The sequence below is a fragment of the Stenella coeruleoalba genome, assembly GCF_951394435.1.
Source record: "Stenella coeruleoalba genome assembly, chromosome: 7".
NCBI classification, from domain to species: domain Eukaryota; kingdom Metazoa; phylum Chordata; class Mammalia; order Artiodactyla; family Delphinidae; genus Stenella; species Stenella coeruleoalba.
In genome coordinates, this window is record NC_137153.1 from 59,492,261 (window position 1) to 59,506,359 (window position 14,099).

Consider the following 14,099-nt stretch of genomic DNA (forward strand, 5'->3'; position numbering starts at 1 on the left):
ATAGTAAAGCCCTGAAAGATATTTATAAGGCAACTGTGGACTGAGAAAGTTTGCTACTTCTATTTATCAATAGGAAAAAAGTATGTTTTAAAACATTACTTGGCAGCATTGGCAACAAACTCAAGGCAACCTTAAAAAACATTGTTTTGTGTGCATTTGCTAAGAAATTCCAAATTCAGCCCTCACATTTGCATTTTGATTGTTTAACTAAGTTATTAAAATTTTGAGATCTGTTACATGATAGATGATTGGAAGCTCAAACAAATTTAATCAAAGTATGTTTGATGTCTTTATAGGAAAATGAAATGTTACTGAACATAGTACTTAAGGATAAAAGTACTTAGAAGTTAACACATTGCTTAATATCTGTTAAAATAATATCGTATTTTTAAAAGTATGGCAAGGGTAAAGTGAGTGAGGCAAAGCTCCTCCCGCCCCCATGTACTCTTTACATCTCAAGTTTTTAGTTCATGAGTATATATGTATGTTTTTTGATCATATCAATAAATCATAGTTAAAGTCAGAATATAGGAAGTGAGTTCCCAAAGCATGTTTGAGTCCACATCTCCTTGAGCAGGGTTTCCTTCTGCATATATTTCTAAGGGGGATAAACAAAGTTTTTGTAGTTACAGTGAATGCTGAAAGCATGGCATCAGAAAGTATATGGAGATAGGGAGGTCTTATCATGGGCTGTGGTTGCTGTGAGCAGGGCTGCCTTCCCACACAAAGAACAGATTGTGGTTTAACTCTTTCCATGGCCTAGTTTAATGTGCTCGCATAGTAACTGAATTGTTCAAATCTCTGCTGGAAACTACTGATCGGTTTAATGATTTCCTCTATGGCATTTGGTTATGCCTCATGCTGTGATGTAATCATCTACATTCTGTATTGTTATAAAATTTTGATTTAGGTTTATTCTGCTCTAGAAACATTTTACAGCAATATGTTAAAACACTTGAAAACTGCATTATTGATTGGATGGGATGTACACCTCTTCCGGATCTGAACTGCAGACTGCGAACATGCTGCAGTCTTTAGCGTTGAAACTTTGAATCTGATCTTAAAAATGAGTTCATAACTCTATGGGAGTTTGGGGGTGTCTTCTTTGTTAGAGTGTCATTTGTGATACTTTCATCATTTTTACCTGATGGAATTCATCAGTCTGCTGATTAAACAGAATTTATTCCACATAGTTCAGGGTGACCAGCCCTAAGATGTCAATGTTAACTTGGCATATAAACAGTTAGAGAAAGTTATTTTGTGGTTGAGGTGACAATACAGTGACCAGAAAAGTGGCCGCAGGGGAAGTTCTCATTTGTTTCAGATCTGGCCTTATTGCCCGCATACAGTGTGCGCGACTGGATGTTAAGCTCTTTCTCGGAACAGTAAGAGGCCTGAGCTTAGGAGACAGGTTTTACCTATGGCAGGAAGTAATGAAATACTGACTGCTTTGGGAAGTAACTTGAAATAACTGGAGGTGCAAATTATCTGCCACTCGTCGCCACCTCCCTCCCTTATAAAAGGCGTACATGAAACAGGCAGGAAAAACGCAGGAGCCTAAGGTAAACCACTTAATTCACAAGACGGGATCTCTCCACGTGCAGATTCACAAGTCCATGCATACGGGCACCCACAGCCCTGTCCAAGAATTCAGAGGCGTAGCAGATGAATTGTATTGATTCCACAAAAGCAGGGAGTGACCAGCGGTGCACTCCTGGTGTCACCCTGCCACTGCATGCAGAGACACAAAGAATGTAAAGTTGGTGCCAAGTTGCCATTTTTCATTGTTCACCTCAGATTGATTTTTAAGGGGTTTAGAATAATTGCCACACTCATGTGATCGGTTAACAAATTAACTGACTCTGTGGGGCTTCAGACTCTATAGGAAAGCTGCCGGAAGAACATCCGAGTCAATTTTGTTTCAACTTTAGAAACTTTTATTTAAAAATGCAAGAGCGTGTCTGTGGGTCTGTTAGAGAGTAGCAGCGCGCGCGTGCGCGCGCGCGCGCGTGTGTGTGTGTGTGTGTGTGTGTGTGTGTGTGTGTTGGGGGCCAGCGTTGCTGGTAGAGGGAGGGAATGCGCTGCTCAAAGTATGGAAACCTTCTGTTCAGGACACTGATACGACAAGCTGTGTCCTTTGCCCACTTTCCCTCACTGTATACCAGTTTCTCTAGTTACCACTCTTGGAATGGTGCTGTTTCAGTGTTGGAATGTTGGACGTTTGATAAGAAAATGGATCAAGTTTAATGGCGCATGCTCTTTGTGCCACCAGCAGCCTCTTGCTGAGAGCATGCTCCAAAAGCGGGAACTGTGTGGCATTACACTGAGCATCTATATGCTTTGTGTTTCTGTGCCACAGAGAAGAGAAATGAACTGTGGCATCGCTCCTGCCTTCTGAACAGCTCTGCTCCGATTAAAAAAAAAAATCTCACTGTGTTCTTTGTAAAATGGTACTGCTTAGTGTTAGTTGGTCAATCAAATATTTAAATATTGAATTAGGTGCCAAGCATCTTGGTCGCTTACGTTTTAAAGAATGTAGGATACATGGTGGGAATGAGGGGGATGGGGCCAGAGTGGAAATACAAATATAAACCTTATTTTCTTTTTTAGGAGGGAGAATCAACCTGTGAGTTTTGGTGGAAAGGGGGCAGCTTGGCATACTTTATTTTCTTCTGGTCCTGCTATTTTGATAATTTTAAATAAGAAAAGAATGTTATTTTTGTGCATAACTCTTGGTACCGAATTGGGAAGGGGTTGTGGTCTGATGTTTTGGAGCCTTTAAAAAACTAAACTGACTGTGTATGTCTTCTTTTTCCTCCTCATCTTCCACAGGATGAATTTCACCCATTCATCGAGGCACTACTTCCACACGTCCGTGCAATTGCCTATACTTGGTTCAACCTGCAGGCTCGGAAACGCAAATACTTTAAAAAGCACGAGAAGCGAATGTCAAAGGATGAAGAAAGAGCAGTCAAAGATGAGCTTCTCAGCGAAAAGCCTGAAATCAAACAGAAGTGGGCATCCAGGCTCCTGGCCAAACTGCGCAAAGATATCCGCCAGGAGTACCGAGAGGACTTTGTGCTCACCGTGACTGGCAAGAAGCACCCGTGCTGTGTCTTATCCAATCCCGACCAGAAGGGTAAGATTAGGAGAATCGACTGCCTGCGACAGGCAGACAAAGTCTGGCGTCTGGATCTAGTCATGGTGATCCTGTTCAAAGGCATCCCCTTGGAAAGTACCGATGGAGAGCGGCTCATGAAATCCCCACATTGCACAAACCCAGCACTTTGTGTCCAGCCACATCATATCACAGTATCAGTTAAGGAGCTTGATTTGTTTTTGGCATACTACGTGCAGGAGCAAGGTAGGAGCAGATTGTTCTTTCTTCTAGCCCGGCACACACTGCCCGCAAACCCCACACAAGGAACGCCTGGCTTGGGTTAGATGGTCCTGGAGGCGCCTAGGTCTCGTTCACCTGCTCTGGGGAGAGTGGCATGCCCTCCTCCACTTGCTTGTCCACTGCCATGCGCAAGCTATGGAAATAGACATGGAGCTTTCCTACCTGGATAGGCATGGATATTTAAAGACCACAAAGAGATGTGTTTTCAAGTGTCTTTGAAATAATACACTTTTTCAAAGACACAGAATAGTCCGAAGTGTTTATTACACTTCATTTTTTGTCCTCGGCTACATTCTTTACATCTAGTCATCTTTTCCCAGTTTGAAAATGTAACTTGATTTATGAATAGTCAAACCGTTCTTTAACACTCTTTGTATTAACCTCCTAACTAACGAGGTAGATCAACTTTTTTCACGGATCTAGTGCTATTGCCTTGAAAAAATAGAATTAACATTTCCTATTACAGAATGCTTAAGATAGCCAGTATCAGAAAGTATACCTTACGTAGACCTAGATTTATTTAATTTAAATATTTCTATCAACACCTACTTTTGATTGTGTAATATTCGCTGTAGATTAAAGGGATCATAGTTCTTATCTAAATAATTTATGTTATAATATTTTCCCAGAGTGACTTGGGAACACTTAATATTGTTCGTTTACTTGAGTGTAAATTCATAAAACTTACCGAGGAGGGAAGTCGCAGCTCTCCTTACAGAACAAAAACAGAAAGTAGACTGGTTACACTGGATTAAAATAAATCTCAAAAAGAATGCAGAAACCGCATACCGTACCTATTTTAAAAAATCCTTGATAAAGAGAGTGGTGTAAGTGTTGCCTGAATGATTCAAAAATAGGTGATATATTTTGCTGAGTGTTTTCTGGGTTCATGAAACATGTTTATTATCTTTATTTTTCTTAATATATTTTCTTTAAGGAGGTTTAAAGAAATGCTTCAAATAAATGTATCGGTATATAGATGTCCTTGTGTTAGCACAGTCCATAGGAAAACATTTTAAAAAACAACCTACCAAAAGTGGACTGTAGTTTAATGTGCCATAGGTGGTGGGTCATTTTCTAACTTGGCCTGGTGGTAGGGAAAGTGGCCTGCAGATAGCCAGGTGGCAGACGGTTATCTGATATGTGTTATATAAGTGTGGGATTTAGTAAATGGTATGAACTTCATCATCATCCCAAAATATAAAATATCAGAATTACTCTTTTGACTCAGAAATCTAGGTACTTACTATGTGCTTTTTGTCTTTGTATTTCCTTGGTATAGTTTTAGAGATATGCTTACAAGTCATTTAAAAATTTCTAGTTGATTTTAAATAATGGTGCTTGATATCATACATTTGGAAATATTGTTTTTTTTTAATGAAAGATTGCATTTACTGTTTCTATACACTGAAAAATTAAAGTCCAAGTAATGACGGTTTGGGGAAAAAAATTTTTTTTTTCCCTGTGTGTCCCAAAATAAAAGCGCGTTAACACATGACACTTAATTTGATTGACAGCTGTCTAGGAGGTGACATTTTAAGGTGGGCTGTATATATGTGTTGGATTGACTGTCAGTGTGTTGTAACTCTGTCGTGAAAGTCAAGGCTGGAAGTAAAGTTTTAGAAAGTGGGTCATGTAACTTTTTAGTGCAGGGAGGGAAGGTTTGCAAGCACTTCACTGCTGCTCGCCTTTTAACTTGCTTGAAGGCTAGTCCTTGAGGTGTGCACGCATGTACATTCACTCCTGGGGCAGGCAGCCAACTCTCTTGGTTGATGAACTGACAATAAAGAACATATCCTTTGGATTTGTGAAGATAGATTGAAGAAAGAAAAATGCATAAATGCCTTCTGCATTGCACCATCGGTCATGATAGTCATAAAGTTGTAAGCAACTCTTGCAGACCACATTTTCAGATAAAACATTGATTTTGTTGTTGTTTTTAGTCTCTCTTTTAAAAACCTTTTATTATTTTACACTGCGCACCTAATTTATATCTTCTGCTACCTGTGAGTGCACCATATCTTCTTAACATCTGTTGGCTGTTTCTTTGAAAAAGTCACATCAGGATGCTTTTGTGTTTTCCTTTTTTCAAAATTTATATCTTTTTCCTTTGGTCAAATGTAGGTTAATTATGTCATTTTGCAGTGCATTTGATTAAAGAAAGAATTTTAAAATATAAGTCTGTAGTCAGTCAGAGGGCTGCATTATCTCCCATCGTGACTTTTTATTTCTCCTCTAAGTGCATGAAAACCCACTTAAGTATGTTTTATCAATCAGGTGAAAAAGTATAAAGAAAAACATGAAAGAAAAATCAGAAAAGAAAAATGTAATGTTTGCAACAGAATGAGCAACAGAATTACCTTTCCCCCCTTTTTTCTTTCTCTCCCCACTTCTAAACGACTGGGAGGAAAACATGAGAAAGAACAGAGAGAATGCCAAAGATGGTTGCCACTGGCACCAGGATTGGCATCAGACCCTCTTTGTTTAGCTCAGGATGCCTGTGATTTGTTAGTTGGCATCCGCATTGCAGTGTGGAGTGATGTTACAATATATTGACAATTTCCAGATCTAGAAATGTCAATAGTCCTCTTGGTTATTTATACAAGATCACAAACTGCATCTCTTCTGGAGGATGACATAAAGACCAACAAATAATAAAGTTCATTGTTGACCAACTTCCTATGCTTTTTCCCTCTTTCTCTTTTGGTTCAACCCACACTTTTTTTTTTCTTTCTTTCATGCCCAGCAGCCTCAGCCTCATCTTTTTTTGAAATGTGGAAAGAGTTACTAGAGCTTTGACACAAGCTCTAGTGCTACATCTGCATCTGATACAGTTTTGGGGAGAATGTATGCATTTTGAAATCAGTTTTGATATATAGTTCATTAGACTTGTGCATCCCATGGCCGCAAGGCAGAATTTCCTTTAAAGCTAAATAAATCTCTTTGTTATTCAGCCTCTTCTGTGCCTAGAGTCTGGTTGACCACAATTTAGTCCATTTTTGTATTGCTCCATGTTTAGGAAAGGGTCATGTTCAATATAGTCATTTATAAAATGATACCACCCCCCACTTTACCTAAAATATACACATCATGTGGGAGTCCCTGCGTTTAAATCCACAAAATCATTTGACGGTATTGATTCAGAGGGCTGCGCTTCGGCTGTTTCGTTGCTACAAGAACCGCCATTTTGTTTGTGAAGTGCCAGGCGAGGGGGAAAAAAAAGGCAGACACTGTGCTGGATGCCAATAATGGTTGCCAGTGGCACCGAGGTTGGCATCAGACCCTCTTTGTCTAGTTGCTGAATGCCTTTGATTCGTTGGTTGGCATCCGCATTGCAGTGGGCACACTGAAAAGTTTTTGACAATCCCTGAATGAAAGCTGCTTGCTTGTTTGCTGCAGCAAACCTTAGCTGATAGAAAACCCTTCCTTTTATCTATTTTTTTTTTTAGGTTTCTTTTTTTTTTTTTCAAAGATGGTGACAGATTAAAGGAAAAAACAGCTCTGAAGTGGCCTCCATTTTCCCCAAGATATTAAAGATGTCCAGGGATTCTTGGGCAGGTGGTACCTATTCCCCATATTGTCTTTGTTACTGCTTTCTTGAAAGCAAAGCAAAACAAAACAAAACAAAAACCAGGCAAGCCTCGCGCAGCACACCTTGCCGGGACAGAAGTACGCTGTAGGATGCTGGGTGTGCTCTGGGAAGGGTATGGAGGGCTAGCTGGCTGCAGTGACATGGAATGCACTTGCCAGGACTGACTGTGGCTTTCAGTCACATCACTGCGTATTTCTTAGGCAATTTTTAGTTCCTTCAGTTTCCACACTTCCAAATTTTACAGTAACCCACTGAGAGGACCTTTCTATTTTTTTTCTAGTTAGTAATGTGTAACAGGGTAAACGTTAAAAAAAAAAGAAATGAGAAAACCTTCATGAGGAAACCTAACGTCAGGAAGACCAACCAAAAGGCTGAAATCATTTTGGTTGAAGTTTCCTAGATGGTCTGCATTCATATTGCTTTCTGGTTAACCACCATTATCTCGTTAATTAATAAGAAGGATTAGCAGTGCTACCCAAAAGGCTACACAGAAGGAAGTCTGGCCTGTGGAGGCGTTGAGTGGCCACACTGTGTCCTGTCTGAAGAGTGGCGTGGGGTAGGGGGCTGGGCTTTCTCTGAGGCAGGAAAGGGTTTTGAAGAAAGAGATGGGTCACAACACACTAAGATGTTTCAGGATCTCAAGAGAGAGTAACTGTTGTCATGTATTTAACAGATTCGAGTTTCAACTCAGCCTGACTGATTTTTGGACTGTGTTTTGCACTCTTATTAAACATGTTTTGGAGTGCTAAAGAGGCCTGGAACCTCGTGGCTCTCACGAGAGAGGAGTTTCCCTTTTAGCCTTGTGGAATCCTTAAAATCGTGGATGGTAACTTCTGTTGTTTTATTGGTAACTGATATGATGATCAAAGTGCATTTCAACATTGTGAAAAACGTGACTTGTTTACAGGGGAAGTTGTAATCATTATTATTGTTTTTGAAATAGAATCCTTCCTGGTTGTCACATCTCATTAGGGAGGAAGCAAATGCGAAGAATTGTTTTCCTCCCTCAGTTACTGACTTTTAGAATCCTTTTGGGTAACAATTATTTTTTTTTTTTTATGAAAAGCTTAAGTAGATCATTGTTTGCAAGTTGACAGCATATTTTAACCTTTTAATAAATTTCACTTCATTTGCAGATTCCCATTATGGGGAAAAGGAAGCTTTCATAATCTGTTAAAACGGATTGGTGGGCTTACATTGTGAAATGCTCAGAAAGCATGACAGTTGTATGCATGTTTGATTTAGGGGAACACTGTTAAGTTTTCCCATCTAGCGTCCTGTCCTTGACTGAACTTATGAACTCTAGTGCACACTTGTTTGCATTCTGGCTCTCGCACAATTCAGCAGATAAAGAAGGGCTCTTACTGGCCTGTCTTGCTCCTAGGCTTAATGAGACCTTTGTGGGAACATATATTGTAATATGAGATACGTAGCAATTTTCTCACTGATAAGAAGAAAACACAGGCCAGAAGTTTGCCCTCTCTGCCATGATGTTCCTGCCCTGATAGCTTTGCTGGACAATTCAAGAGTTAAACTCGGAGGCCCCAGTTTCCAGCTGGGAAAGCTTGGCATCTGTGTTCTGATATGGCAAACCAAGCTCTTGAATTGCTCTTAATATGATCTCACTTTTCAAAAGGGAAGGAGAGAGAAGGAGAGAGGGAGAGAGAGGTATATCATTTGTTATATCAATTATGATTTTCAAATATTTAAAAAGTATGTAATGATCCACTTTTTGGAGGCAGCAAAGGTTGGTAAAATGTCCTCCTGACAGCATTGGGTGTCACTCTCTGCATGATACCCTCTCGCCGTATATGCTGCACTATACATTTTGTAATGAAAAATATTCATCTAGATTACACGTTTGGATTTGCAAATTTAGTGCACTATGCCTCTTGTGTGGGAAAATAACTCCATATGCAAAAGGACCAAAATGATGTTCATTATTCAGGAATCAAGGTAATTTGGGGGAACAGTGCAATGACAGGAGATGATGCTTAGGTCTCCCAAGGGGTGCTCCCTGACAGATACAGGGTGTGTGCCTGCAGACTCAGCTGGGCAGGAGCCATTGAGGAGGCCTGTTGCCACTGCTTTAATTCTTTAAAGTTTCTGTGTTCTAAAGTGGTAACCTAAGAGGTATATCCACACATAGCTGTACTATAGATTTCGTAGGATTTTTTATTTACTTACTTGTTTTTCCCTAAATTTGGAATTTACAAGGAAACTGCCAAAAGGAAGTTAAAGTTTTAATCCTCCATTAACTTTTTTTTTAAATTAATTTATTTATTTAATTTTGGCTGTGTTGGGTCTTCAAAGTCGCACGCGGGCTTTCTCTAGTTGCGGCCAGCGGGGGCTACTCTTCATTGTGGCGTGTGGGCTTCTCATTGTGGCGGCTTCTCTTGTTGCAGACCATGGGCTCTAGGCGTGCGGGCTTGCTTCAGTAGTTGTGGCTCGCGGGCTCTAGAGCACAGGCTCAGTAGTTGTGGCGCACGGGCTTAGTTGCTCCACGGCATGTGGGATCTTCCCGGACCAAGGCTCGAACCCGTGTCCCCTGCATTGGCAGGCGGATTCTTAACCACTGTGCCCCCAGGGAAGCCCCCTCCGTTAACTTTTTACTCTTAAGTTTGGCACTATAATTTGGAACAACAATCCAACATATCTGATGAGTAAAAGTCTGTCTCATAAACTTTCATTCTGCTTGACTGAACTGAGAAACTAGACCAGTGGGCTTAAAAAAACTGTTTTGTGACACTTTTACCCCTGCCATCCCTGCCAACCAGTTGGAATTTCAGCACCTGAAGAGGGAGGGACCCAGTGGGAGGCTGCGCCAGAATTCTCTGGAATTCATAAAAGTTGAGGTAAATAGGTTTTCACGTCTGTCATCCCAGTGGCTTGCATGATAACTGACTTTATAATCAAAAGAATCATTATTGCTTTGTTGGAAGGTTAAGGTTTCAGAGAGTGGAAGTAGCCTAAGGGGCGCTCATTAAAATAGGGAATTATTAAATATCTGAAAAAGATGGGCGAAGGCAAGGGTGATCCCTGGCTCTGAAACTAGTTTTAGGTGGAAGTGTCTCTGCAGTTTGTGGAAAGGTAGCATTTCCTAGTTTGAAGTTGAGGAGAGTTGAACTTGTGACGCTTGAGGAGTTTGTCCATGTATGCGCTGTGACAGAGCAAGTGATCAGCCAACGTTATGTTCAAAGCAGTTTTACAACCTTTTTTCCCTCCATCCTTGTGGCAGAGGAATAATTTTAGAAATCTCAAGGACTAGTGGTTATGTGATGGGAAACAGGAGTTATTACAGCAGCATGCCTCAGCGCCAAGCATAGCAAGAGGGGAGCTTCCTCTTCAAGCTCACTTTTCTGTGGCAGCGTGGTATGTCGTCTCATCTTAAAATACATTCTTGGGTCCTTGAACTCTAATTATGTGATGTGGTTAATTTCACTGAATTCCATTGTTGGGATTTGGCATAGAGAAAAAATCACCAAACTGCAGAGAACTTGCGAACTTTTAAGTGCGTGCTGTGGAGGAGGGAGTCTGCGGGATTACTTTGTATTAGACTGGATGGTATAGGATGTGAGGCTAATGGGACTTGAATGCTTGGGCTTTTGGGTTGTTATATTATTCAGAAAATTGGAAGAAATGGCCACCAATTAACCAATGAGGTGGAAAGACCTTGAGGCTGAATTGAAGGCCACACATACAAGAAAAAAATACCCTCAAAATTACATCAAGCAATGTTCTAAGAGGGGAATGCAAACTCTTCTTGTGCATAAATATATTGTTTATAATAAAACACTTAGATACACATATTCTCTCTGTTTATGATGATAGTTTAAACAGGACGGCACTGATGAATCACAGACAAATTAAAGAACTCTGAATAAGAACTATATAATTGAAAATATGGGGTGATGGATGAAGTAATTTTACTGGCTGAGAGTTGCCTGGAGGTTGTTTATTTTCAGAATCCCATTTTAAGGCAGTTCAGAGCATGTAGTAAGTTATGGATGAAGCACAAATCAGTTGAAAATGGGATTTGTTTAAACAAGCGCAAAAAAAGAAAATAAGAATTGCTTTTGAGAAAAAATTCTTTAAATATGTTGCAGTTTTAAAATTCTGGCTAGCGTCAACTCCATGTCTCAAAGTAGAAACTTTAATAAATAGTATCGAGTTGAATTGTAAAATACATGTATCTCCCACAAAACTACACAAAAGCATTTAACAAGCATCAGTTCATAATTGTGACACTAATACATATTCTGATGCAGCGTGAAGCTGAGGATTTTTTTTAAAACTTCATTTTTCAAAACTCACATTGAAAAATATACATGGGGAAATGTATTGCTGTTAACAGGGAATGGTAGAGCTTAGGACAAAGATCTGATCATCAGCACAGATGTTAAGATAGTTATTTGAAATAGGGTGTATTTTGTAATTCGTGTGAGTAGGGGATTACATTTGTGCCCATGTTAATAACCCGAGTATGTCAATATGAAGTCTATACCCCTCTATTAGTGAATTCTGAAGTGTGAAAAATGTTCCTGCTTAGGACAACTTGTATTTTATTATTCTGACATCTGCAGTTTCTGGATGGATTACCTTAAATTTGCTATGCTATGTTAAAAGCCTTGTTTTATGAGGTTGGTCTCAGCTTCTGGCCTTAGTGTCAGGAACCCTGCTACGTGATGCAACTTGCCTTGTTAGGTTTAATTGACCAAAGCTGATGTGTTAAAACAATTCATTTGTGTTGTAACTTATGCCCTGGCTAACTTGCTACCTGAATCCTTTGACCTTGACTTGTCTGGGTCATGAAATGGCTGCAAGCTGTTTGACCTTTCTATTGTGTAGTAATGTCACTGTTTCCTCTTATTCTTTTATGGTAATAGCTGACAAAAAGCCCCAGCCCTGACTTTACACCCCAGTGGATTCCAGGCGTCCCTTCGCAGTAGCGATGTCTTCTGTTTGACATGGTCTAGCCGTAGAAGTGACTTTCTTTTGTTTGCTGACAGCGATGGGGACAGATTTGCAGCTCTCCTTGCTCCAGGAGGTGGGGGGTAGTATTCTGGCATTTAGAGGGATTTGGATTTCTTCTGCTTAGATTTTCAGTTTCCGTGTTTTATGATTATTCATATCACCATTTCCTTTCCCCCTCTCTTCTGAGGTTGGCTTTTCAGCTTTTTATAGTTATGATTTCCTTAATAATTGCTTTTCAACATTTTCGGCTGTTACAATAAAAATATTTTATTGTCACTATATAGGGTAAAACTGGTAAATTTAGTTATGCTTTGGATTAGCAATGCGTAAGTCCTAAAATGACTGACTTACAAACTTCACCTCTTAAACTTGTCTGGTATTGGAAAAAGCTGTATACTAAACATGTAGGATTAAAACAAAATTTTTAAGAAATGAGAGTCATGTTGTAACTTTACACAGTCCATCTTATAGTTTTAGGGGAAACCTATTCTTGCGACTTAGATAGCTAAATTTCAAAGCATAGTGAACCATTGGTAAATCTGAAGCTTTTACTTCTTTGGGGACATTTGCCAGCATGTGAAATTCAATGCTTATTTTAACAAATATAAAAATTGTTTTTTCCCTTCTTTATGAAACCCTCCTACGCAAAACTAGAGAATTTTACCTCTGTTCTCTTCCGAAGCAGTGAAATAATTTTATTTTTAAAATATTGGAAATGCCGTCTAAAATGTTAAAACACAGATATTTTTATGCTACCAAACTTTTCTTTGCCAAATATGACATTGTAGTTCATGATTTTTCCTATATTTGCCAGATTAAATATTTAAAATCCAAGCTGTTACATTTTATTTTTAAATTATTAGAGGGAAAAAAGGAAGTTTAAGTTAGAATGCGCATTTCCTTACTTGTATGTCCCATACTGTTTATCCATGTGTGTGGATACACTGACAGATGAGAGACAATGTGGTCCAGGCACAAGAACCTTGGAAGAAAACATGCAATTTTTCTATTCCCATTTAAAAAATGTCTGAAATGGCAGGTGAGAGAGTTTTTCTTTTTCTTTCTTTCTTTCTTTTTTTTTTTTTTTTTGGTTGTTGCTGTTTTAAACCATTTTTCCCCCAGGAATGTTCACAAGATCAAGGAATGTAAATGCTTTTCAGCATTAATTGTGTTGATAATCCAGCATCCTGCGGATCCAAGGAAGAAAGGTAAATGAAACGTCTGGTTTTGGTCAATAGCCTCAGTGTCTCTCTCCTGTCCATAAAATCCAATCTAGACTTGAAAACACCTCTCATGCCTTTCTGCTCACTCATTGGTGTTTTCAGTGGCGGAGTCCACCAAGAATCGAGTTTGGATGTGGTTAGTGGGCTAATGGGTCATATGCAGTGGGACTGTGATACAAGAACAGCGGCCAGCCCCCAAGGATTTAAAAAATGTCTGTGATTTCTTCCAGAAGTCTGCCTCAGTTCCTCCACCGAAATGATGTAAAACAATTCGCAGCTGCTGAGTTAAAGAGCCTAAGTTCCTGGATCATGTGTAATTGATGTGTGTGTGTGTGTGTTTGTGTGTGTGTATGTGTGTGTTGCAGAGTTGAAAAGAAGTGAAGGTAGAGAAAAAAAGAGAGAAGTAGGGCCTAAATCTTTCAGGAATGACTTAAGAAGGATGGTTCATTCATAGATTGAGGAGTAAATAACATACCATTTAAAATATTCTGTCAGCTTTGGATTTTGGATTCCTTCACAGTTGAGCACATCTCCCTTCTTCCCGCCTTTTAGTTTTTGTAGAACATAGAAGAATAAGCGCATGAATGTGACATGTCTTCGTAGTCTTGCTTCTTCTCTTTATCAGTTTTGTGACCTTGGCTACGTCACTTAAGCTCCACGTGCTTTAGTTTTCTGTCTTGTAAAATGAGGATTAGAATGCCCGCTTCGCAGGGCTGTTTTAGGATTACATGAAATAATTCATGTAAGTAAAAGCAATGATGTTATTAATAAGAGTGATTATTGCTCTTTATAAAGGAACATGGCATAATATAGACATCCAGAGGAGATGCCCAATAGTGAAGAGAATGAGTGATTAGGTGTTGCAGCGAGAGGTCATCAATTAGTTTATGTGTATCTCAGGTGATGAGAC

The 14,099-nt window shown here is 39.4% G+C and overlaps 1 protein-coding gene across 5 annotated transcripts in view; it reads left to right on the plus strand.

Moving 5' to 3' along the window:
• The window catches only part of NFIB (nuclear factor I B), a 443,132-nt gene that overhangs the window by 211,838 nt on the left and 217,195 nt on the right, over positions 1 to 14,099 (plus strand). For 4 of the 5 annotated variants that reach the window (XM_079926360.1, XM_079926364.1, XM_079926361.1 and 1 more), the window contains one exon: positions 2,833 to 3,364. In XM_079926360.1, the coding sequence (XP_079782486.1) occupies positions 2,833 to 3,364 (532 nt within the window). The remainder of the gene's footprint in view (positions 1 to 2,832; positions 3,365 to 14,099) is intronic. The other variant, XM_079926363.1, reaches the window with a different exon arrangement.